General features: G+C 37.0%; 1 protein-coding gene across 1 annotated transcript; it reads left to right on the forward strand.

Annotated features, from left to right (window-relative positions):
- Positions 1 to 277: 277 nt before the first annotated feature.
- LOC103712943 (RNA cytidine acetyltransferase 1-like) lies at positions 278 to 23,496 on the forward strand. Its single transcript, XM_008799657.4, has 26 exons — positions 278 to 551; positions 968 to 1,059; positions 2,138 to 2,309; positions 2,420 to 2,542; positions 3,617 to 3,790; positions 4,050 to 4,160; positions 4,277 to 4,410; positions 4,504 to 4,597; positions 5,132 to 5,230; positions 6,092 to 6,228; positions 6,418 to 6,515; positions 8,514 to 8,637; positions 8,713 to 8,800; positions 8,964 to 9,063; positions 9,197 to 9,249; positions 10,818 to 10,994; positions 11,081 to 11,118; positions 12,176 to 12,266; positions 17,456 to 17,635; positions 17,732 to 17,840; positions 17,928 to 17,997; positions 18,073 to 18,220; positions 20,181 to 20,309; positions 20,477 to 20,602; positions 22,675 to 22,740; positions 22,818 to 23,496. The coding sequence occupies exons 1-26, from the start codon at positions 447 to 449 to the stop codon at positions 23,070 to 23,072; spliced, it is 3,093 nt and encodes a 1,030-aa protein (XP_008797879.2). The 5' UTR covers positions 278 to 446; the 3' UTR covers positions 23,073 to 23,496.
- Positions 23,497 to 25,289: the final 1,793 nt, after the last annotated feature.

The following is a 25,289-nucleotide window of genomic DNA, read 5'->3' on the forward strand; positions in this document are numbered from 1 at the left end:
ATATTGATGGTATATTGATATATCAATTTTTGTGCTAAATTGAGAGGTATTTTTGTCTTTAACTTTCAATCCAGGATCACTGTTCTGAGATGGTTTTAGATTTCCGACCTCAAGAACGGATATCCCATCACTAGGTTGATCGGTAATTTAAAGAGTGAAGATGATTTAAAATTACCGTTATATAGAATTACCGTGGTGCAATCAAATATGGTGATCTCGTCGCCTCTGCCCACATCATCAAATCACCTCATACCAAACGCCCTTATTATTTTATTCCGACCTGTCCCCGTCCTCTGCAATCCACGCGAATCCCTCGGTTTATAAGGACCGTCTAAAACCCTAACGCCCTGGAGCCAAAACCCTAACACCTGAGAGCGGAGAGGAATAAATATAAAAACAAACCCTTTCTTGATCTCCTCCTCCCGTTCCTGTTCCTTCGTTTGACGATGAGGAAGAAGGTGGACGACCGCATCCGAACGCTAATCGAGAATGGCGTCAAGCTCAGGCATCGCTCCATGTTCGTTATCGTCGGCGACAAGTCTCGAGACCAGGTCTCCTCTTCCTCTTCCTCCGCATGATTTGTCCAACTCAGGGCATTCTTTTGTCTTTTTTTCTCGAGATTTTTTCTACCAATCTTTCTCTATAGCAAATGACTCGATCTTTTCAAGATTTTCTTGAAGCTGGATTCTTGGATCGTTGACTGAAGGGGGGCGGGTTTAATTTGAGCTGCGTAGGTGCTTGTTCTTTTTTCGGACACAATTAGAGAATCGTTTTTAAGTGATCAAGAAAGTTTTTAATTTTGATTCGTTCGGGGATGAGAAAGGAGGAGTATTATATGAAAGAATGAAGAAAAGGAAACTGGATTCTTGAATGACATTATTTTTGAGACAACGTGTAGCTTTTATTCTGGTGTATTTGCGTCCCTATCTCTATAATGCACCATGATGATGTTTGTTGTTGCTTATAGATTGTGAATCTCCATTACATGCTGAGCAAGGCGGTTGTGAAATCTCGACCAACTGTATTGTGGTGCTATAAGGAGAAGCTTGAGCTCAGCAGGTGCGTGCCTTACCTCTCAATCTTTTTTTTTTTTTATCTTTTTTAATTTTTTCATTCTTCTTCTTCTTTTTGTATGTGGCTGTGCTCGAATTCATTTGTGGCCCTTTGTTTAATATTTTAAATGTAAATTATGGCACCATGACATTGATTTTTTTTAAAATATTTTGCATAATGGAGAAGGGTATGTTCCATCATCCTATTTATAGTCACATGCACTCCTCCCTACATAGATGGGAGGGTTACTAAAGAATAACACAGGCTAGAAAATCTTTTTTTTTTTTTGCCCATCCCAGTTTTTTTTGGGACTTGACAAAGCAATACAAGGTATCTGATAGCTAGGGCTTCTCGGATTGAGACTGGATTCTCTCAGGCCAGGCCCCAGAGCAAATTGGGTGAACAATTAACAATTCACAATCAACCATAAGTCTTCTATTATTAACTTCATTTTGGGCTCTCTAATTTGGTTTCTCTATGAACTTTTGACCTGTCTTATTGTTGTTCAATGCTTTGCAAATACTATTCCCAATATTTCATTATGTTGGTTCCTTCAGTTAATATTTCAGCCTAAAGTTGCGTTTTCTTACTTTATCCAAAACTCTTCAAAAATTAGGGAAAAACATAATTATGGACTAGCTTATCATAAGCAGAAAATATGGATTCATAGAAGGGAAAGTAGTATCTGGATCTTTTTGACAGCACTCTTTAACTTCTCATTCCTAGCATAGTGAGGTGGATGTGAACCAATTAAAAGCATCATTAATGCATCTTTTTGATCAAGAGCATACCCGTAAAGAAAGGGAGGCCACTATGCAAGTGCACCATCCTCCTTGTGGTAAGCACCGAGCAAGCATTAGTTGGTGCTTGAGGTGGTAGGAACTGTAGTTGCATTCCAAAGGCAATTTGACATATGAGCTTTACGTTTTTCCTTGTAATAGCCTCCATGAAATACTCTAGAACATATTGCACTTATTTGTAAGTTCTCATCTCTTCTCATTTCTTGAGATCGCCTTTCTGGATCCAACTGTTACTATCATAGAATATCTTTTGCTAATATTACAAATGGATCTTGTTATCTCAGTCACAGGAAAAAACGTGCAAAACAAATAAAGAAGTTGATGCAGAGGGGTTTGCTGGATCCTGAGAAAGTGGATCCTTTTACACTTTTTGTTGAAAGCGGAAATATAACATATTGCTTGTATAAAGATTCAGAAAGAATTCTTGGAAATACATTTGGCATGTGCATATTGCAGGTATGCTGTCCTACACCATCAATTTTACTTGGTTGATGCCATAGTCAGTATAATTCCTCCACCTTTTGCATGTATTTGTTGATAGCAAAGACTCTGATGCTAATTTCTAGGATTTTGAGGCATTGACACCTAATCTCCTAGCAAGAACTATTGAGACAGTAGAGGGTGGTGGACTCATAATCCTGTTGCTACGTTCCCTTTCCTCTCTTACCAGTCTCCACACCATGGTTATGGTAAGTTTGTCCCCCCTACCATGCTAACTTTCAATTTTTACCAGCTAAATGACATATGGCATGATTCTTGTTTTATATCTGATGCTCAGATGGAGCTATATCAATCTCTCAGCTAGTTTGTCATAACATTGCATCTCTAATTGATGCCTAGAGATCAACAAATGTCTTCATTTTATTTATATTGCCTTATGTTTTGTAGCCTCTATTAGTACCAATCCTATGTGCACTTGGGACTAATCTTCCATCTTGCTCGATTATCCCAACTTGAATTTAGTCTCTAAAGATTCTTCATGGAGTGCATATTAGCCAATATTTAATTGGTGTAAGAAAGCTGTCCATTGCACACTTAAAATACATCTGAATGTTGAAATCATTATTGCATCCGTTGTTTGTCACTGCAGCGAGACCTTTACCAATACATAAAGTGAAAAGATTCTAGTAATTTTGAATTGCAAAGCAGGATGGCCCATGATATGAGATGGGACTAGGCATAGCTTCTTGATGAACTATAAATTCATTTTCTTATCACTCTATTATTCCAAGACATTTAACCATACATGACAACCTCTGATCACCTGTGCCATCCATCCTAGTATATTTACTATCAATACGAACATAGATCCACTAGCTCAGATTCAATCCAAACCCTAGACTTTCTTATACTTTCTGAAAGTAACTTCTTGCTACCCATTTGCCAATCACCAAAATTAATTGTTGCCATTTCTGTGTGCACCAAGTGCTTGCAAGTTTATTTGGTCCCACCAAGTTCCAATTTTAGTGTCTAAAATTTTGACCTAGTTGAAGCATTGAACTCTTTTCTTTCAGTTTTTTTGTTGGCTGCGTTTTGTCTTAAATGAAAAAATACACTTTCACAAGTGTGGATCTCAGTGGAGTTTAGCTTTAGGGAGGAAAAGAGAAACCCAATACCGTGATTGGCATCTTGTATTTTTTATTTTACTTTGAGTTGTTGTAACCATAATAAAAAATTGTGGGTTGCAATTGCGTATATCATTTAAGATGGCATTAGCCCTCAGTCACTTAAATGTTAAGTCTGTGCATGTTTGCTGGTTTCAGGATGTGCATGAAAGGTTTCGAACAGAGTCTCATTCTCATGCTGCTTCACGGTTCAACGAAAGGTTCTTGTTATCTATTGGGTCATGTAAAGCATGTGTTGTAATGGATGATGAGCTTAACATTTTACCAATATCATCACATATAAGATCAATCGAACCTGTATCAGTCATGGAGGTATAGTTCCCCTGAATCTCTATTTATATTATGTTATGATATTTTGTTATGCAGTGAAATTTGTAAAACATCTTGAACATTTTGGATGATACTTCAAACTTTCAAGCAGAATATGTTGCATTTTTCTTATATGTGAATTCTTTGATAAAGAATTATATATGACAATTAATCGATATTTTTTGATCATGTGAAAATGTTTACTTCTTGAAGTTTTCTTTATCAAGTGCATGCGTTCTTATACTTTCCCTGTATTCTAAAGGACACAGAGGGGCTATCAGAAAAGGAGCGGGAGTTAAAGACTCTGAAAGAACAGTTTCATGATGATTTTCCTGTTGGTCCTTTGATTGGCAAATGTTGTACGATGGACCAGGTACATGTTGCAAATCTATCTAAATTTCTCTCTTAAATTTTTGTGCTCTCACTCTGCAATGGAACAACCACAACTATTTCCTAACTCAGATGATAAATCATTCTATTACAACCTAGGGAAAAGCTGTCATTACATTTCTTGATGCAATTCTGGACAAGGCACTTCGAAGCACCGTAGCCTTAATTGCTGCTCGTGGGCGAGGGAAATCGGCTGCTCTAGGTCTTGCTGTTGCTGGGGCTGTTGCTGCAGGGTTATCTAATCAATACTACACCCTTCCGTGGTTCTATTTTCACCTCTTCCCTCAGTTTATTAGATTCTAAACTTTGCTTTTTTTTTTCTTTAGGTATTCAAATATTTTTGTCACTGCACCGAGTCCTGAGAACCTTAAGACTTTATTTGAGTTTGTTTGCAAAGGAATAAATGCATTGGAATATAAGGTTTGTACTACCACTCTTTTCCAAGCAGTTTATGAGTATATTACCCTTGATTCCTTGGTCATCATGTTGCATTCAGATGATCTAAATCATCAATCACGCCTGCAAAGATATTCAGCAACACATCGATAAGTCATGCGATCTTACCTTATCTCTTGTTCCAGTTAAATGATATGTCCCTTTACATATAAATAATATGTTAGTGTTTTGTGGTTATAAAAAGGTCTCTTCATCATGGTTTGAATGATGATTAGTGGTAAATATTAGAAGCCTTCCTCATTAGTATTGTGAACTGTGCAGCTAGAGGATAATTCCGGCCATATTTATTTGACATGATAATTTGTTTTGATCAAAGTTGTAGAACTATTGCTCTTACCCCTACACAAAACCACACAGACAAGCAGGAAAAAAGGAATCTTTTTAGTTTTCTAGATCATGCCATCATTACTTTCAGAACATTTTCCAAGTAAATGTTGATATTGCTATGTAGCATACCAGTAATTTTAATATTTATATTGAAAATTTTGTAATTTGTAGGAGCATTTACATTATGATGTGTTGAAGAGTGCTGACCCAGATTTGAAGAAAGCAACAGTTCAGATAAATGTCTACAAGCAGCATCGCCAGACGATTCAGGTAAGTGAACTTTGGCTTTTGACTCGCTTCATTGATTTTGTATTAATTGGTTAAATAAATAAAAATGGTTTATGCAGTAATTTAAGTGGATTGATGGCCATGGTGGGAGAATTTTTTTTAAGATGGACCTTCTAAAAATTTCCATATAACCATGGGTTTTGCTTGTTCTTTTCTAATTGTGAGGGAGGAAACTTGAGTCCTATAATTTTGTAAATACCTCATTAGTTCATGGTGAACTATACAGAATACAGATAAAAATTACTCTGGTGCACATGAGCTTGATTTGTTTCTATTTCATAGACACAGAAGTTATCTGTATTCTAAGTGGGAAAATGAAGGTGGAGATGGGACTGTGGAAATTGTTTTTTAGTTGTCTCTCACTAGACTGGAGAAATATACTATTCTTGGAACCATGGACAAGTAATATGTGGAGTTGTGAGCACCTCAAGTACCATAAGTAGTATATTACTTTATAATGTTCACGAATTGTTTTTGTACTTGTTTTATAAAATCATATTTAATTCATTTTGCTTACAATATCATTATTACCTTTTTTTATTTTTTAAATGTTCTACAATGTGTCATAAGTGTTCAAATGCATGTAAATCCCTATATCTGTTAAAGTAGCATTGCTTGTATAATTACTTAGATAATTTGGCTTTATACTTAATAACTTTTCCCAAATTTTATTGTTTACTTTAGTACTTCTAAATCAAGAATCTATCCTATAATAAAGCCAGCGACTTAGTTTCTCTTTGATAAGCCTATTTTCACTTTTGGATAAATATTCATTAATTAGAATGGTCAATTTTACAAGCCTGGTAGTATCATTCTTGTCTAAAAACTTTTTCTTATTGGCAGTATCTAAAGCCACACGACCATGGAAAGCTTTCTCAAGTCGAGCTCCTAGTTATTGATGAAGCTGCAGCTATTCCATTACCCATTGTGAAATCATTGCTTGGACCTTATTTGGTCTTCCTGTCATCCACCGTCAATGGGTATGATATGTTTATGGTATTTCTTTTGTCATACATGCCCATATATGGAGTCCCAAACTTCCAAAAACTAACAGTGCTTTTGAAAATAGTTGGCATACTCAGCATTGCTAGGAGGACTGACTGTTTGCGCAATTTTATCGATATGCATATTCATTGATGTAATAATGAATTCAAGCATTTCTTTTGAAGCTATGAAGGCACTGGACGGTCGTTATCCTTGAAGCTTCTCCAGCAATTAGAATCACAAAGCCATATGCCTACTCAGAATGTTGAAGGTTCTCATTCTGGTAAGAGTTACGTCATTGTTTCAGTCTGTTCCTAACTTCAAAAGTGTCCTAGAAGGTTCTCATTCTGGTAAGAGATATGTCATTGTTTCGGTCTGTTCCTAAATTCAAAAGAAAGCATGTCCTAAATGACTAGCAATACATGGCATAACAATAGGATTCGTTGGTTCGCGGGAAGAGGAGGGAGGAAAGTATGGTCAACGAGAAAATGGAGAAATACCTCATGTTTGGTTAGAGTTGTAAAGGAGAGAGATGGGAAAGTAGCTTTCCTATGGGAATAAGATTTCCGCATTTCATAGAAAAGAAAAACTTATGTGGGATATAGGAAAGTTACTTTCCCACGGGCTAAAAATTGGGGCAATTTTTTTTTCTCCAAAAGTGCCCTTAAGCTTTTAGATAAAATAGGGTAAGATTTTTTCTTTTATTATGGGCATAACATGCATTTTACATTATCTTTTCAGAAACGTAAATGCTCAACCAAACATAAGCCACTATGGAATGTGTCACTTTCGTATGGTCAACCATATATGTAAAAACCATTTTCCAAGGCATCATATACTTAGGCATCAACTTCTCAGGGAAAACATTTTACTAAAAAAAAATACTTTCCACAAAACAAACGAGTCTATAGAGACAAGTTTATGTAATATCTTGTAATGTTAATGAAGCATATGCTAAGAAATGTTCTGAATTTTTGGCATTCTGCAAATTTTGTGAAAACAAGGAGCCCTTACTGCGAACATAAAGCGTCAGTAATCAACCTTTTATAGTTATCCAAGAATCAAGCTACAATTTTCTCTTGATCCAGCTGAAAATAAGACCAATCAGTCTTTCTGTTCGTAATCTACAAGGGGTTTAAATTTGAATTGACTTCGGATAAGGTCCAGCTGCCTCCTTTATTATTTACTTGATAAAATTGCAGGATGTCAAGCCTCTGAACTCCAAAAAATGCAGGGGATTTCCTAGTTCTTTGAACCCTCAAGTGACCTTAAAAAGCTTTGTAACTTTTAAGAAAGATTTTATCAGATTTTGTTAATTAATTGTGCATTCCCTTGATAGGAATTATTGATGGTATGATTGATTATACTAGCTACAAGTAGATTTTGCCAGGCCTCTATGTTATGCTTACAATTTTGACCTGACTCGGTCGCGGATTGAGTTGGGCTATGCAAAACTCAGTGACAGGAAACCTAGATGTTTTGGATCTGAGATCATGATGGATCAAAATATTTCTTGTTATTTGTACAGTTATCAAGTTTATATAAGCCTTTCTTGCTGGTGCTGCCCATGCCTAAATCATCTTGTCATATGGATTAGTTGACTCAACCTTAGTGATCTCGAGTGCTTTTTAACCTTGATAAGATTATGAATCACATTATTTTTTTTTCTTATTCTTATCATATCATCAAGTGCTTTGGTTACAATGCGCATCTACAAATGAGATCATTCTGTTAGCTTGATCAATATTTCTTTCCCCCTTATCCTTTTTATTTTAATCTTTTAAATTTCATTTTAATTAGTTCTTATATATTGATGCTGGTAATACAGTTGGATTTAATTTTTGACCAGACAGTGTATATGTTTGTTGACAAAATAAAATCATGCATCACGTTGATACCATATTCCATATAGTTTTTCTTTTATGGCTAGATTGCTTTGACTCTCCTTTGAAATGTCTTAGGTTTTTTTAAATCTAATTATAAACAAGTTCTTAATCATTTCTTAAATGCTATGACAACCATCCTGGCTGTTGTTACTGTTATGTCACATATTCATCTTCATCTTATTTGTTCTTTTCTTCTTGATTGACTTTGCTATAATTCTATGTCAAAAGCATTCTTTTTTGCATCTTCGTTCCATTGCACCATTGGGTGACATGAAATGCAATTACTTTGAGAATGTTGGGATGAGAAGAATACCATAACATTTTGCATATTTTTAATATGAATCTCTAGTCTTAATTCTCGGTATGGGAGTTAATGTTCTTGGCTTGGATTGTAGGTAGGTTTTTCAAGAAGATCGAATTGAACGAGTCTATTAGATATACATCTGGTGATCCAATTGAGTCTTGGCTTAATGGTTTACTTTGCTTGGATGTTGCAAGTTATATTCCAAATATTACTAGGTGAGCATTGCATTCTTGAAAGCGGCTTGCATTCTGCCATCTTCATTCTACTCATCGAAATCATTTTATTTGTAGACTACCCCACCCTAGCGAATGTGATCTTTATTATGTTAATCGTGACACACTTTTCTCATATCACAAAGAGAGTGAGATTTTTTTACAGGTAACATATCAACTGTTATATTTCTTAGGTATTCATCAGCTTATGTTTTAATGTCATATTGTTTATTGGTTAGTAACTTTGGAACATTGTACTTAACAAACTTGTAAATTTATCATTATCTTGTTAAAATTTAACCTAGTTTTGCTCTGTTTTGGTATTTCAGCGGATGATGGCCCTTTATGTTGCCTCCCACTACAAAAATTCACCGAATGACTTACAACTGATGTCTGATGCACCATCACACCACCTGTTTGTGTTGCTTGGTATGCTTTTCATATGATTTTACTTATTGTTTGTATGACTGAAGCCCAAACAGCCCCCTCATCACACACAAGAATAAAGAAAATTTTTATTATATGTTTGTTGATCTATACTTGTATTTTTTGCTCTTTGCAGGTCCTGTTGATGAGTCAAAAAATCAGCTTCCAGATATTTTGTGTGTCATTCAGGTAGACAACTTTTGTTATGTCCACTTCATCATAAAATGTATTTTATAATCTATGCATCTCTAACTAACAAGAAAAGTAAAATGTTGTTCAAGGCATGATCATCTATAGTGCTTGGAAGGCGGTACCATACTGAAGTGCGCGATTCACGGCGTATCAAGCCATGCTGGGGGCAGACCAGCATGGTTCCACCCCTTAAAGAGAGAGAGAGAGGGAAAGGGAGGGAGAGAGGCAGAGAGAGGGCTTTCAAGCCCCCTCTCCACTAGCTGATGCGTAACAGGAGCAGAACCCCTGTTTTGAAATGAAACAAGGTCTTTGGCCCTTTTTTTTAATTTTTTTTTCAAAGTAAAGTTCGTAGGTGCCCCTGTTTGATTTCAAAACAGGGGCTTCACTCCTGTTACGCATCAGCCAACGGAGAGGGGGCTTGAAAGCCCTCTCTCTCCCTCTCTCCACTTTTCTCCCCATCCTCTACCTCTCTCTTCCTCCCTTCCTCCCTCTCTCTCTCTCTCTCTCTCTCTCTCTTTTCAAGGGTTCGAAAGTTCTCTCTCCCCCCTCGGCCTCTCTCTCCCCCTCCCTCCCTCTCCATCTCCCTCTCTCTCTCTCTCTCTTCCTCTCTTTCCTTCTCCCTCTCTCCTCCCTCGTTGGCTCCCCTTTGTCAATATGCCACGAGTTGGCAAGGCATGATACAATACCATATCGCCGGGCAACCGGTACAGGTCTGGTACCGGTTTTGCTGGCCTTAATCTATACAAATTCAACTTGCTTAGATGATAATTTCTCACAGAATAGAAAATTTCAAGTCTTCATAACTTTTTTTTTTGAAGAAAATTACAGGCTCTATAATTTTAGAAGCTTGTATCATTTTTTTTGTGGGGTCTATGGTTAAATATAGGCTCATTTCTAAATAATAGTAATAGATGTTTCTTTGACTTCAATTCCCCTGTTCTACTATGTTGATTGAGTGCTTAATGTAAAATAGTTGCACATCACATAATCGTATTTGCATTCTAGAGCAACCCATGCTGGCCCATCTGCATCAGTTTGATTCTTGATGTTCCTCATCACAAACAGTGGGTAATAGTCATTTATTCTAATAATCATGTGATTCATTGAATGACTAGGAAGTCTTTGACTGAGCTTCAGAACATAATTCATCTAAGCTTACAGTGGAGGATTTGGCACTTAATGGGAACAAGGAAGATAATAAAGTTGATAAGGCTGCCAAGAAATTACAGCAGAACTTGCTGGTTAGGGTTATTGTCAGTTTGCTTGAGCATATACTGTGGTTTATTTTATGTAGAAAAGGTATTGCAGGCGTTTCCATTGGTTTGAGAGGGTGACAAGAAGACGATTTTTGAATATAAGCTACACTTTTATCTCTTACAAGTAATAGTTACTTTGCTAGTTATTGACTGTAATATGATCATCAGATACAGTTTTCCACTGCAAATTTAGACAATGTGGTCCGTATACAGGTTTAACAATTTTGTGTGTAGGTAAATTTGTCATGCTTGTTTCTATGGGAAATACACATTATATTGGAATTACATGTTATTTCATCTTCTGTTCAGGTTTGTCTTGAAGGACAAATATCACGGAAATCTGCGGTTAAGAGTTTAAGTGAGGGCCATCAACCATTTGGTGATCAGATCCCTTGGAAATTTTGTGAGCAATTCCAAGACAATGTATTTCCAACTCTTTCAGGAGCTCGAATAGTGCGCATTGCTGTCCACCCAAGTGCCTTGAGGGTAATTTGTCATACTTTGCGAGTCTGTTTCATGTTTATAAATTCCCACTTTATGCTGGCAGAGATTATCATTTTTGTTCTTTGCAGCTTGGATATGGCTCAACTGCAGTGGAGCTTCTAACAAGGTCTGACATTCTTTTCCTCCTTTTCTTATGTTTTTTATACTATTTGTTCATTGGCTTCCATTTATGCATATCGAACATCAATAAGGCATAGCACTCATGGATATTGGCTGGAATGCTGATTTTCACATAAGGGAAACCTAAAAAAATGACTAGAATCAGTGTTTATGTTGCCTAAGTTGGTATATGAATGTGCAACAAAGACAAGGGGAGCCCTTAGCAAGAGGTGGCTTAGATCTGTGTTGAAGGGTTGAAATGATGCAAGTAGGAAACTAGATGTAAATCAAGAAATGATTCAAAATAGGTTGTATAACATAAATTGTTGTCCTTAATGGGAATAAAAATCTTGAGAAGAAACAATTCAAAGGCAACCTAGAATTGACGGCCCTGATGAACCTGGTTATGGCTATGTTCTTAAATTCAACTGCCTAGATTGGAGATATGGGAAAGTAGAACGCATAAATTTGAACCCAGCAGATATGATGCGGATTTTCATTGTGGTTGCAATATATTGTGGCTTGGGTGCCTTCATTGTTCTTTATAAATGATTTTTGTGAATTTATTAATGACCTATCAAAGTTTAACAATCATCGTATATGGAACGAAGAAACAAATATGCTGCATTTCTTATGATTTCATTAGATAGGTTTTTGTTGTAGCTTTGATCTTTTTTATCTGGTGACTTATGTTTCCGATATCTTATAATTTGATCAAGAGAAATATAGCTTTTGTCAGATGAGTAATGCCACTGCAATGTTTGTTCGGAGATGCAGGAAGCAATTTCTTTGTTATCTTAAAAATAGTGGCTCATTTATAATTTCAGAGAGTATATGGATTTATGGAAACTTTACTCAAATGAACCCCCCCACCCCCCAACCCCCACCCCCACCCCCACCCACCCACAACACACACACACACACAAAAAAAAAAACCCTAGCCCAATGCAACTAAATTTTGTCACCCTTTTTTTGGGTGTATGTGTGTGTGTGTGTGTTTTTTTGGGATAACAGATATGGCTTTGGATATTCAAGTTTTTCTTTTGTGTGAGACACATCGACAGGTATTATGAAGGTCAACTGACAGCTTTTGCAGAGATAGATGCTGAGGAAATTGAGGAGCCTAAAGTCAAAGTTACTGAAGCTGCAGAAAAGGTTTTATTTTAAACTAGAAAAGAATCATGTGATTCTCTACACAATTCATGCAAAAAGAAATTTTCTTATAAGTTTAATTCATTTATATCTTATGTGTACGTACATACATATACATACACACATATAGATAGATACATATATACGTATTCACACATACATATATATACATATACATATGTCATACATACCTTTCTATACATATATTGGCATGAGTAGAGCTAATATGCGGGCACCCTCATAACAGTCCAAATAAGGTCAGTCCAAAGTGGACGACCTAGGGTCTAGTATTAATGATTTAAGCTATTGGATGCAATCTACTATCTCTAAATTACTCTCATAACTTATGTGATTTGGAGATCCCTGATATATGCATCTAGTAGTCAAAAAATATGCACTATCCATGTTCATTATCCCAGGGATGTCCAAATCACATGGTATTTTGATAATAAGTAGTTTAGAGATAGTATATCATATTCAATGGCTTGGATTGTCGGTGCCATGCTCCCAATTATTTGGTCAGGATGGCTATTGTGTAGGTGTCCACATTTTAACTCTACTCTATATACATATACATGTACATATGCAGACATATATGTACATATCTATGTGTATATAAATATGTGTGTGTGTGTGTATATCTATATTTATGCATAGAGATGTACTTGGCTCTTGAGAGAAGAGGGTATATACTCTTTAAGTCCAAAATAAAAATTGGGAACTCAAATTGAAAATCCACACCATTGATTATGATCTATACCACTAAAAATACCTAAAAAAAGCGACCTTAACCTTGCATGTAGAGAGGGTGTTCCGCATTCTAAACTCATGATACCGAGGTCACAAGGAGTAACTTTGCGCCCTCTATCACTAAAAATACCTAGAAATAAAAGATCATGTTTGGGGCGGTCTCTAACTTTGTGCATCAAGTAGACACTGAAGTGGATGATGTTATTATGCTAATGTGTTAAAATACACGATAAATCATTTATATTGAGAATCCACCTCATTATTGCTTATGATCTACACATGTTAAAACATGTATAGACTGAAAAATATTAAATTTTTTTGTATAGATCATAGCAAAACAGGGTATCATAACATGCGATTCTTGGTTTCTAGGCATTTTTAGTGGTATAGATCATGATCAAATGCTATGGATCTTTGATTTGAGTGCCTAGTTATCGATTTGGCTTGAAAGGAGTAGATACCATCCTCTCTCAAGAGAGTAGTTTATATATACATATACAAATATACATGTATAAATGTGTATATACATGTGGGTATACATATACATGTACAAACACACACATATATACATATATATTTTCTTAGGTCCAAAATTGATAATCGGACATCTAAATCAAAGATCCACACTATTGATTATGATTTATACCACAAAAAATGCCTAAAAAGAAAAACAAAAGTCACGTGTCTTGGTAGTCTGTAACTTATGCATCAAGTAGATACAGAAATAGATGGTTAAAATGCTATGAGACTGTTTTATTATGATTTAAGCATCAAAATTTGTTGATTTTCAATCTATACATATTTTAACATGTGCAGCTCATGGTCAATAAGGTGGATTCTTAATTTAAATATTTTATTTTGTAGTTTAGCATACTAGCACAACAGAAACCAGCCATTTTTGTATTTGATGGATAGGTTAGAAACTACTAAAATGTGTGATCTTTGGTTTTTATGCATCTTTAGTGCTATAGATCAAGATCAGCGGTATGGATGATTTAAGAATCCAATTATTAATTTTGGACCTGAGAGGAGTAGATACCCTCTTCACTTGAAAGGAATGTACCCTATCCTTATATATTTACATATATACATATGCACATGCATATATGTATACATGTACATACGTACGGACGTACATACATAGATATGCATACATACGTACGTACACGCACTTTGCTCCTCTTGAGAAGAGAGGTACTACTTCTCTCAAATCTAAAATCAATAATCAGGTAACTAAGGCCTGTTTTGTAGACCTGTTGGCAGTAGAACATTCGAAAGTAAAGCCTTTTGAGGTAGAGTTTTTATGAAAGGCTTTTTTTTTTTGCTGAAAACGGGTACTTCATACAGAACGGGTACGAATACACCCAATAAAATCAAAATACAAGACCTCACGGAGTGCCAATGGCAGCTTCGCCTCCCCCGACCAGAGGGCATACCCCGAGTGGTGGGCCACATGGCCAGCCACCCAATCGGCTGCCCCATTGGCCTCCCTGAATACATGTTTGGCCAAAGTGGCCCCTCCCTCACTCATCATCACAATATCGCGAATCAAGGGATGGTCTGTGCTCCCACCCCCCAATCCCCTCTGAATCCATCGGACAACAGTGGCCGAGTCCCCCTCCAAGATAATCGAGCTGGCCCGCAGTACTACCCGCGCATGTCGAAGGTCTGCCCAGGCTGCATGCAGCTCTGCTCCAGGCACCGATATATCAAACAACTGACAGCCACCTGCGGTCACTACCCTGGAGTGCGGGCCTCGTATGACAGCCTGCACCGCCTCGCGTGCCGCCATCAAGAACCGACCCATCGAAGTTGACCTTGAGGAAGCTCAGGGGTGGGGGCTCCCAGGTGAAAAACACCAACTGAGAAGCTGCCGAAGCAGGGGGGAACCCCAGGTGTCCCGAGCTGTCAAAGGTCTATCTGTATGAAGGGCGGGTCTGATCTCCGAGGCCTGTGCTCGAGCGAGCTCTGCCACAAACCTCGGTGACACCCTGCGCTCACCGAGAGTGCGGGCATTCCTTGCCAGCCAGATCTGAAGTGCTGTGCAAGTAGCTCTAATGCCCTCCTCGCGGGTCCGTAAACTGGCTAACCACTGCCGTGTCACCCTGAGAAACTGTAGCCGCTCACTCCGGGCCCCCCGCGGGATCCCAGCCTACTGCCATGTCGACCGCGCCCATGTACACTGGAAGAGCACATGGTCCGCTGACTCCTCAGCTCCGCACGTCCCGCACTCAGCTGGGACCCCCCAACCTCGCCTGCTCAGCTCTGCTCTCGTAGGAAGTCGGTTCCAGAACACCTTCCATAGAAAGAGAGCGACCCTCGGGTGAAGTCCGGACCCTCGGGTGAAAGGCTTTTTGCCGTTTGGTAACTACATTTCTAAAGTGTTGTGGAATTTTAATATGCGTTTGGTAAACAAACTGAGAAAGTACTTTTGGTATGACTGTATTATGATATAATGTAATATAATATTATATTTATAGTATAATAAATAATAAAAATATAAAATATTATAATAATTATTATTAATTAATATTTTATTGATATAATATTTTTAGGAACTAATTTTTGAAAAAAAATTGAGAACAAAGCTAAAAATTTATTTCCTCAAACAAAAATCAAAACGATGGATAAATAAATGGAGAAAAAGGAACACCTTGATCACGGAAAAGCCAAGGCCGATTAGGGTTTTTTGTTTTTTTTTTTGTTGAGACTCCTGCAGATTTCTGTAATATAAATGGACATTTTCTGTAATTATAATATTTTATCATAGGGATTTTGGTCTAAAAAGAAAAAAATTATAAATCAAAATAGTTTTTCGATGCATACTAAAAGTGCTTTTCTGAAGAAGCTCCATTTTGGAGCTTCTCCCAAGAAGGTGTTTTAACTTTTTGGCAAAGCTAAAATAACTTTTTGATTTTTTTACTAAACACCCCTATTCTATCCAAAAGTACTTTTGGAGGGTTAGAGAGTGCTTTCTAGCCCACCAAAAGCTTTGCCAAATGGGGCTTAAATTGAAGATTCATATCATTGATTATGATCTATACCACTAAAAATGTCTAAAAACTAAGATGGTCTCTAACCTATACATCAAGTAGATAAAAAATAATCATTTAAAATGTTATGAAATCATGTTTCGCTATCATCTAAGTATTAGAATCTATTGGTTTGCAATATATACATGTTTTAACATGTGTAGATCGCGATCAATAAAGTGGTTTCTTAATATAATTACTTTATCATATATTTTTAGCATACTAGCACAATGGAAACTGTTTATTTTTTTGTCTACTTGGATAGGTTAGAGATCACCAAACATGTGATTTGGTTTCTAGAAAATTTTAATGGTATAAAACATTATCGATGGTGTGGATCTTCGATTAAAGTGGCTTATTTGTTTTTTTGGATCTGAGAAGTGTGGATACTCTTTCCTTTCAAGAGGAGCATAATTCTACACATAGAGACTCACACACATAATTACATATATATGCATATATTCATACCTATAAGTATACATACATAAATATATATACATACATGCATATATATATATATATATATATATATATATATATATATATTATATATACACACACACACACACACATTATATGTGTATACATGCAAACATACATATATACATATGTGTGTGTGTGTGTATGTTTTCATACATACATACATATTAATGATAGGCCATCTAATTTCAAAATCCAAATCATTGAACATGATCTATGCTATAGAAAATATATAGAAACCAAAATTTGTGAACGATATCAATTGCACTAGCCTATGCATCAAGTCATTATGAACATTAACGGTATCAATTGATATTATGGTAAAATACCAAACAGTACACATGAAATGTAAATCTACTTGGTGGATCATGATTTACACATCTTAATACATGGTTAGATTTAAGCTCAGTAAGTTTTAATGATTAATCATGGTAAAATATAGTATCATGCTCTTACAATCATCCATTTTCACACTTTCTTGATGCATGTGTTCGAGACCACTAAACCACATGAATTTTGGTTTCTTGGCATTTGTTTATATTGCACATCATGTTCAGCAGTTCGATGCCCTAGCATTGATTTTTAAGGAGAGAGGACCTTATTAACCATCCTTTTAGGGGTACATTAGCATTACTCTCTCTATTTATATATATATGTCTTCAGTTATGGATATCTATATGATTAAAGTGGAATGGATTTTAATAAAAGAATTGTTGGGCTTATGAGGCTTGACTAGCTATAGCACAAGCGTGGCTATCATGATCTCGAATTTGATCAGTTTGTTGTAGCAAGACAATGTATGAGGTTTTTTCTATCAAGCTTGATGCCATAGCTTTGCTGATAACTATTTAACCACGCAGTTCATGAGTTCTGATTTTTTTTTTTTTTTTCAATTGTCAAGTCTTTTTATTTGGTGGTTGTGTGTTGCAGGCTTCCTTGTTAGAAGAAAATATAAAGCCTAGAGCAAACCTACCTCCTCTTCTTGTGCATCTTCGTGAGCGACGCCCTGAAAAGCTCCACTTCCTTGGTGTTTCTTTTGGGCTAACCCGGGATCTTTTTCGCTTTTGGAGGAAACACAACTTTTATCCATTTTATATTGGCCATATTCCGGTATTATTCTCTATACCTATTTTTTTTCTGTTGCTATTAGTATCTAATGTCTTTTATATCATGCTTTAAATGTCTTTTATGTACCTTGGTGATTAGAGTGCTGTGACTGGTGAACATACTTGCATGGTCTTGAAGCCGTTAAACAATGATGAGATTGAAGTTGGTGAATCAGGTCAATGTGGTTTTCTTGCACCATTTTATCAAGGTGAGATACTGCTTTGTTGTACCTTAAGTCTTTGCTTGCTTCTAATTGTTGACGATCAGGTGAAATAAGTTTCATGACTCTGTCCAGATTTCAGACAGAGGTTTATGCGACTTCTAGGTTCCACCTTCCATGCGCTTGATTATAAGCTTGCAATGAGGTTAGTAATTCAACTTATCATCCACTATGAACTTCTGTGCACATGCTTATTTGTGATCGTATAATCTTGTGCTAGCATTTTGGCATCAAAGATAAATTTTAGGGAGCAGGAACCTGCATTGGCTGCCACCGATGGTACTTTGAAGCGAGTGGGTGACCTACTGTCCCCATATGATATGAAGCGACTAGAAGCATATACAAACAATCGTGTTGATTACCATATGGTAAGATATTTTGTGACAACAAAAATTTATATTCTGTTAATAATTATTCCATTATGTTTTGTTATCTTAAGTAGATATAGTGAATTACTTTGCATGCTTTTTACCTTCTAGTTTTCAACCATAACAAATAAGTATTCTCCTACTGTTCTATTGATCCACCTCCTCCAAAGTGAAAAAGTCAAGCCTTAGCGCATGCTTTATCAATTACTTCCCTACAAATTCCAAGCAATATTCAATAATTTTATAGTAGTATCCTCTATTGACATCCTAAGACAAACTATAGACCTCTATGTCAGTCTTTACGCATGATCATCCATCTCCTAAGCCCTGAATTCTAACTTCATATTCAGTTTCATATACCTAAAACTACCTTACCACTAATCTCTTTGTTTAACCTATTTCATGCTCATCAAATCTGTTGGCCAAAATGCCTCTTTCCGTGGAATCACCAGTCTCTATACCTATCTTACAAATTTTTTGTTTCATTTCACATTGACTTGCCACAGATGTAGGCAACTCTTAAGACCACATCTATACCATGCATCATCACTTCCCAAAAATTGCGCATGATGGAAAGTTCATAAAGTAAACTTCCCTAAACTTTTAAGGGCTGTTGATATTTTTTAAACTCCCTTCCAATTTGGATAGGGCTCTGAATAGGCCATTTGTTTTGGATTTGACTATGGAATGTCATGCCCCTTTCCCTTCTAGAAACCCTTGTATTTAGCTTATCTTATAATTAGGCATAGACAATGAGCCTTACCCCAGATTAGTTGTGTCTAAGTTTATTGGTCCCACTATTCCCTTCCTATGTACATCTTTTTGGTAGTGGGGAGTTCCTTGAAAATATTTCTAGCATGAAACAAGGATCAGAGTATTGCCCATATCAGCCAATGAGGGCAGCCCCTTTATGCCTCTGGATTGCATATTGACCCATACCACTGGTGCCAACCTCATACCATGCTGTCCTGCTTGACACCCTTTTCTCTTTTCTGCACTTGAACCAGCCTCATTCTAGGCCATGCTGACCTTGTCCCCTCACCCCCCATAACGTGGTACAAACTGTTGTGGCTGGTGACTAGTTTGGTTCCATACGTAGATTTTAAATCCTAGGTATGAACTAGATGTTATTTACATTGAAAGCACAAAATAGGTTAAACATGAGATAATGAAGATGTATCACTAAATATAAGCATATTTATTAGTCATGCTGGTAATGCTAATCTTATTCATGCAACTAATGTATCTGTATAAGAAAGCACTATCATTTTTGACCATGCAAGATTTAATATCTAGACCAACAAACCTTGTCTACTTTTTATGGGCTCAGTTTCATGGATCAAAGTATGATAGAGAAAGTTTGAGAATGTTGTATGTATGACTCTCAACCTAAAATCAACCCTCTTAATTGGTGCCAAGTTGTTCACCAATGCAACTTAAGTCTAGATGTATGTGCCATGAAGTGAATTGGCTAAATGATGGTTATGGAATACCATCCAATTTTCATCGTACTGTGCTCTCGAAAGAGCAACTTTTCTCAAAATCCCAAAAGGTGCGGTATTGGAATCTCGTTCTAAGGATTCTTCTAGTTCTGGAGAATCCAGCTAGAACCAAGAATGGAGAGCTGTCCTCCTTTTTTCCTTCTTTTTTTCTGCCAGGCTGGTCTGATCCTAGTTTTAAGAACAAGCGATTGCCTTTCTCCAACCCCTTGCTTCCATCTGGAAGGCGGACAGCTAATATTATTCAACTTATTGAATAATGGAACCCCTGCTGCATACAATAAACTTTGTATAGTAGTCTCTGACTAAAAGCATTTGTTTTATTATTTAATTTCCATGCTCAACATTCTATAGGACGCTTGAGCATATCAATATTCTTTAGCGATAAAATGTAAGTTACAATAATGTTGCCTAATATATATATGCATTCCACTTACAACTAAATATGCTACATTTTGTAGATTTTAGACCTTGTGCCTATCCTTGCACATCAGTATTTCCAAGAAAAGCTTCCAGTTACGTTATCTCCCGTTCAAGCTTCTGTATTATTCTGCATGGGTTTGCAGTGTCATGACATTACATATATCAAGGTTAGTTCACCCAGACTTACAAACTGAAGATGTACTTTGGATTTCAAGAATTTATGATGTGCATGGATGCATCTTTAAGTTTTACTGAGCAATATTAATTACCATAACTTCCACTGACATGTCATTGATGATGGACCAATTATTCTTTTGGCTCTTGAATGACACAGGAAGAAATGAAGTTAGAACGAGAACAGATACTGTCATTGTTCATTAAGGTGATGAAAAAGTTATGCAGCCATCTATATGGCATTGCAGCTAAGGAGATTGATGCAACTCTACCTCGGCTGAAGGAAGTAAGTAAAGAGGATTCACTTCTTCTTTTTTTTTGTCATTCCTTTACTGTAGTTTACTGGTCATTTAGCAAACACATTACAGTCCACGCGATACTGTTACTTTATCAAGGGTTTACTTTAAGAATGGGAATTATGTGCAAGAATCTAAAGTATTGTAACTTTGGGATTTGTGAGATTGAAATCTGCTAGTACTTAGTTGTCAAAGCCAGGGGTTATCCCATAAAAATTTATCTGATTTACAGTTTAACTTAGCAGAAGTACGTCCAGCTAATTGTCACTGAAATATAATTAAAGCCTGGATGTCTTTTTGGTTTTGTTGTTTTATATTGAACTGGCAAAAACAGATGTTTCTTCAGATTTCCATAAGAGATGCCAGAGAAACAAAATTTTGCTGTATATTCTAAAATTATACTTTTCAAGTATGACAGAAAGAACTTTTGTCCTTTTCTTTATGGAGTTTGAAGGACCCTTGCTTATGTTATTCTATATTGAAGAGAAAAATGGGGTCTCCAGATTTGGACGCTTGGTTGATTTGTTTTCCTGATGGTTGGAATGTTGTAAATCTTCTCAGCTTCCCCTGTTCCTTTTGTCTTACTTACAAATTGAGCATTGGAAATAAGGAATGGCTACATGAAACATCAAATACAATCAACTTATTGTCTTTCTGATATACACTCATGCTCCTTACTGTATATGTTTTGATGACGGTTTTGATATGTGTGGACGGCAATTTGAATCAATGAACTGGGGGAAAAACCAGTCAACTTGGTCATATGCCTTTGCATGTGCTCCTATGTTTACTACAATTTTAGATTTCCATATTGGCTCTAATAGGACGTGAAAAAAAAACTACAAGGCTGCTATATCTGATCTCTCTCACCCCCCCCAAAACACAAAAAAAAAAATCCTTTCTCCCCAAGAGGCATTGGTTTCCCTCCTGACTGGATAAGCCTTGTGTATGGTTCTCTCTCCTTGTCCCTCTTTGCTAAGCAGAAATTATGAATTTCAAATGTTGTCCCAAGCAGCCAAAATCTCCATAGTAACAGATAAGGAGATCTAGTCCAGGCTTTTCATGGTCCAACTCATGTAAAAATTATCAAAGATAAGATGTTCTGCAGATCTATCGTGCACTCCCCTCTTCTCTATCTCTCTCACACACACATCCTGACAGATTCTTGCAAGTTTGTGAAGGAAAACTTGCGAAGTTTTACATCTGCTATGGCTTCCTACAGACAAAATGATGTGTGCTATTGGAGAGCTTAAATCAAGAGAACATTTATATTTCAAGAAGGGCTAATAATAAGTAGTACATTTTAATGCTCACAACTACTTTTTGGATGCTAGGAGGGGACACTAGGAATTGCCATATGTTTGCATTAATTATCAAGCCAATAACTGCAATTTAATGAGGTTTTATCTCTTACTTTGTCTTCAATCTGCAAGCTTATTATTCGAGGGATTGGTATGTTTTCAGATTTGAAATTGCCTTGTTTCTATGGAGCATAAGCTGCACTGTTCAGCATCTGACCTTCTACTGAGACCTTCCACTCCCTTAACTGGATGAACATAACCAACCAAGGATTGTAGAATTCTGCTCACAAGTTTGCTTGAAAGTTAGTGTTATAAGATTTGGTAATATATCCAGTAAATCTTTTTATTGTGCCTGTAAGCAGAGCAGAGGTATCCTTCTAAACTTGAAAAGTTTCAGAAGTGTTACCGCATCACTCAGGTCCCTGAAGTTTTCCTGTACTAATTGAGTTCTTATTCTCTGGAATGCCATCATATTATATGTTCTGGGGAAGCAAGAATGCAAGATTAGTGCACAAGTTCTTGGGGTAAAATTTGAAAGCATGCCATTTATTCTATCACACAGAATAAATTTGTTTCACAAAAAAATGTTATTAAATTTTTTGTTATTAACTTTTGGTTCGACTGCCAACTAAAATATTAGTGTTTTTTTTCTTCCATTCTTTACATTCCCTCCCCCAACTCTTTTTTTCCTCATTTGCTGGTTTTTTTCTTTTCCATCCATGTTTCATTTACATCGGCTCAATTCATTATTCTGCCATCAGGTTGAAATGGCCCCTCACAGCATTTCGGTGGATGAAGATCTCAATGAGGCAGCCAGAGAAGTTATGGTACGCACCTTAAATTTCCTAGATTGATTTTTTATTGCTTTTCAGTTCAGTACTAAGAATTTTTCAAGCATTTTCAGGGAAAAATGGAAGCTGAGAATGAAGGTGTCTTGGACACACAGCACCTGCAGCAATATGCCATCGTAGATAAAGAAGGTGATTTTGAGAAAGCTCTCCAAAATGGAGGGGGGAAGTTGTCAGCAAGTGGACTACTAAGCGTGAAATCCAATAAACTTAAGATGGAGAAGCAAGGAAAGTACAATGAAGTAAGTAAAGGCAAAAGGAAAGGAAAGGATGGCAACAAGTCGAAATCAAACAAAAGGAAGAAATCCTAGTAATCTGGTTAGGATACAGTCAGGCATTACTTATATTGTAAAAGATATACCCTGACCAGAATAGCATGTATACGAAGTGGCAGCAACTAATTTTATATGATATTCCCATTTTTATTTTGAATTCTATACACTTTTTTTTTTGTAGTAGAGTATGAGAAGATATGATCAGAGCGGCAGATGCAGGATAAAACAAAGATTGCAGTGTTTTTACATAATTTGGTCCATTCCATGTACGAGAATATATGATCCGAGCAGCGGAAATATGCTCTTGGTAACGTAAACATGCGCAACAGTTAAATGTTGGATCTGCTGTGCTATCGATGACCCATTCTATGTACCTGTTAATAAGAAATTTGACGTTTGTGAGTATTTATTCATTGGAAATGTATGCCTTGGTTATCTGTGTGAGCTGGCTTTATATTAACTAGACTGTTGAGGTAATAATATCATGGATTGATTTAGCTTGATGATGCTATCATTGCTGCTGTCATTCATAGACTGGTTTTGCTGCCGCGTTGCCATGTTGAACTGATGGCGCCCTTGACTCGATTCTACAAAATTCTAAGATTTGTGCATTTCCCAAATGGTTTTGTTTTTATCCCCTGTGCAGCTCACTGTTCATTTCCAAATAAACGTAATGCTCGGAAAAGTCTGCGGAGCCTTCATCTACGTTGTATTGCCATTATCGGTCCTCATCTTTTTTCCTTGCAGCAAAAGATATTTAAACTATTCGTAAGCCAATTGCTTTAAGCTGCCGGTTTTAAGCCAGGAGGAATTGTCTCGAAGCATGCAACTCCTAAATGCATTACATTTATCTATGCTAATAAGTTGGTAAATGTAAATGTTTTCGATAGTTCGCTAAATTTAAGCCATAAATAACCTTTTTCTTTCGGGGAGAAAAGTTGTGAACAAGTTTTTTTTTTTTTTTTTGCTAGTGAAGAGGAGGTAGGGGGAGGAGGGACAAGCCCACCCCCGCATAGCAGCCCCAAACTGGCTCCGCCCCCGCCAGGACTATGTTCGATTCGGGCAGAATGACCGTTTGGTATAGGCCCAGCTCACCAGGCCCCAGCCATATATTACTCATACCCTTCCCACCCGTGGCTCCGGCTCAGTTACCCCACAGGGCTCCGGCACGAACACCACGTGTGAGTACGTCACACCTGGCACCACCAAGGCTACCAGCTGACCAGTAGTACTTCTAGACCCCGCGTCCAGGCTAGGGGCATCCGGTCCCCACAATTAATCGACGCCCGCGCGTTTCGAACCTGGAACCGCTTGGTTAGAAGCAGAGCTCCGTTCCAACTGGGCTACCACCTTGGCGTAAACAAGTTTTTAACCAGCAGAATTTTGAACGACCTAAGAACGAGACACTGCGGTTGGAGAAAAACTCAAGCGATTTGCTCAGCCAATAAAACGAATTATACTGCATTTTGAATAAAAAATAAATAATAAAAGGAGGAAAAATGTTAGATTATTTTCTTTTTAATTTTATTTACAAGTCGCTGATGAGATTTCATGGTAGAAAAGTTCATTCCAAAAATAATCAAATCATCGAGATGGCTAGAAAGGTATATGTCCGCTAATATTCCCACGCGGACTAAATCAACGCTGCTTAACGAGTAACGACTACCGAATTGGAAGCTGACATTCATTCCACAAATAATCAAATGATCGAGATGACTGGAAAGGTATATGTCGGCTAATATTCCCACGTGGACCAAATCAACGCTGCTTAGCTTAACGAGGAACGACTGCTGAATTGGAAGCTATATGTCTCCGAGTTCTAAGAAGCAGTTCGCTAATCCATACGTTGCTTAACTAGTAACGACTACTAAATTGGAAGCTATATGTAGCAGCACGCTAATCCATACGTGCGGAAAACCTCCATCGATCCAAACTTCAAACCTCCCAGAGTCCCAACAAACAATCCAACATCCAAGTCCTTCCCACAGAAGAGTTCCAAGAAGATGTCTCCGAGTTCCAAGAAGCAGCACGCTAATCCATACGCTGCTTAACTAATCCATACGTGCGGAAAACTTCCATCGGTCCCAACTTCAAACCTCCCGGAGTCCCAACAAACAATCCAACATCCAAGTCCATCCCACGGAATACCTGAAGCCAAATCCTACCAAAACCCCACGATGCCATTATAAATTCGCCAATCACCTGTGTCATATAGAAGAAAGACGAGTCATGTCAGGAGAGAAGGCTCTGACT

The sequence above is a fragment of the Phoenix dactylifera genome, chromosome 4 (genome assembly GCF_009389715.1).
Source record: "Phoenix dactylifera cultivar Barhee BC4 chromosome 4, palm_55x_up_171113_PBpolish2nd_filt_p, whole genome shotgun sequence".
Classification (NCBI taxonomy): domain Eukaryota; kingdom Viridiplantae; phylum Streptophyta; class Magnoliopsida; order Arecales; family Arecaceae; genus Phoenix; species Phoenix dactylifera.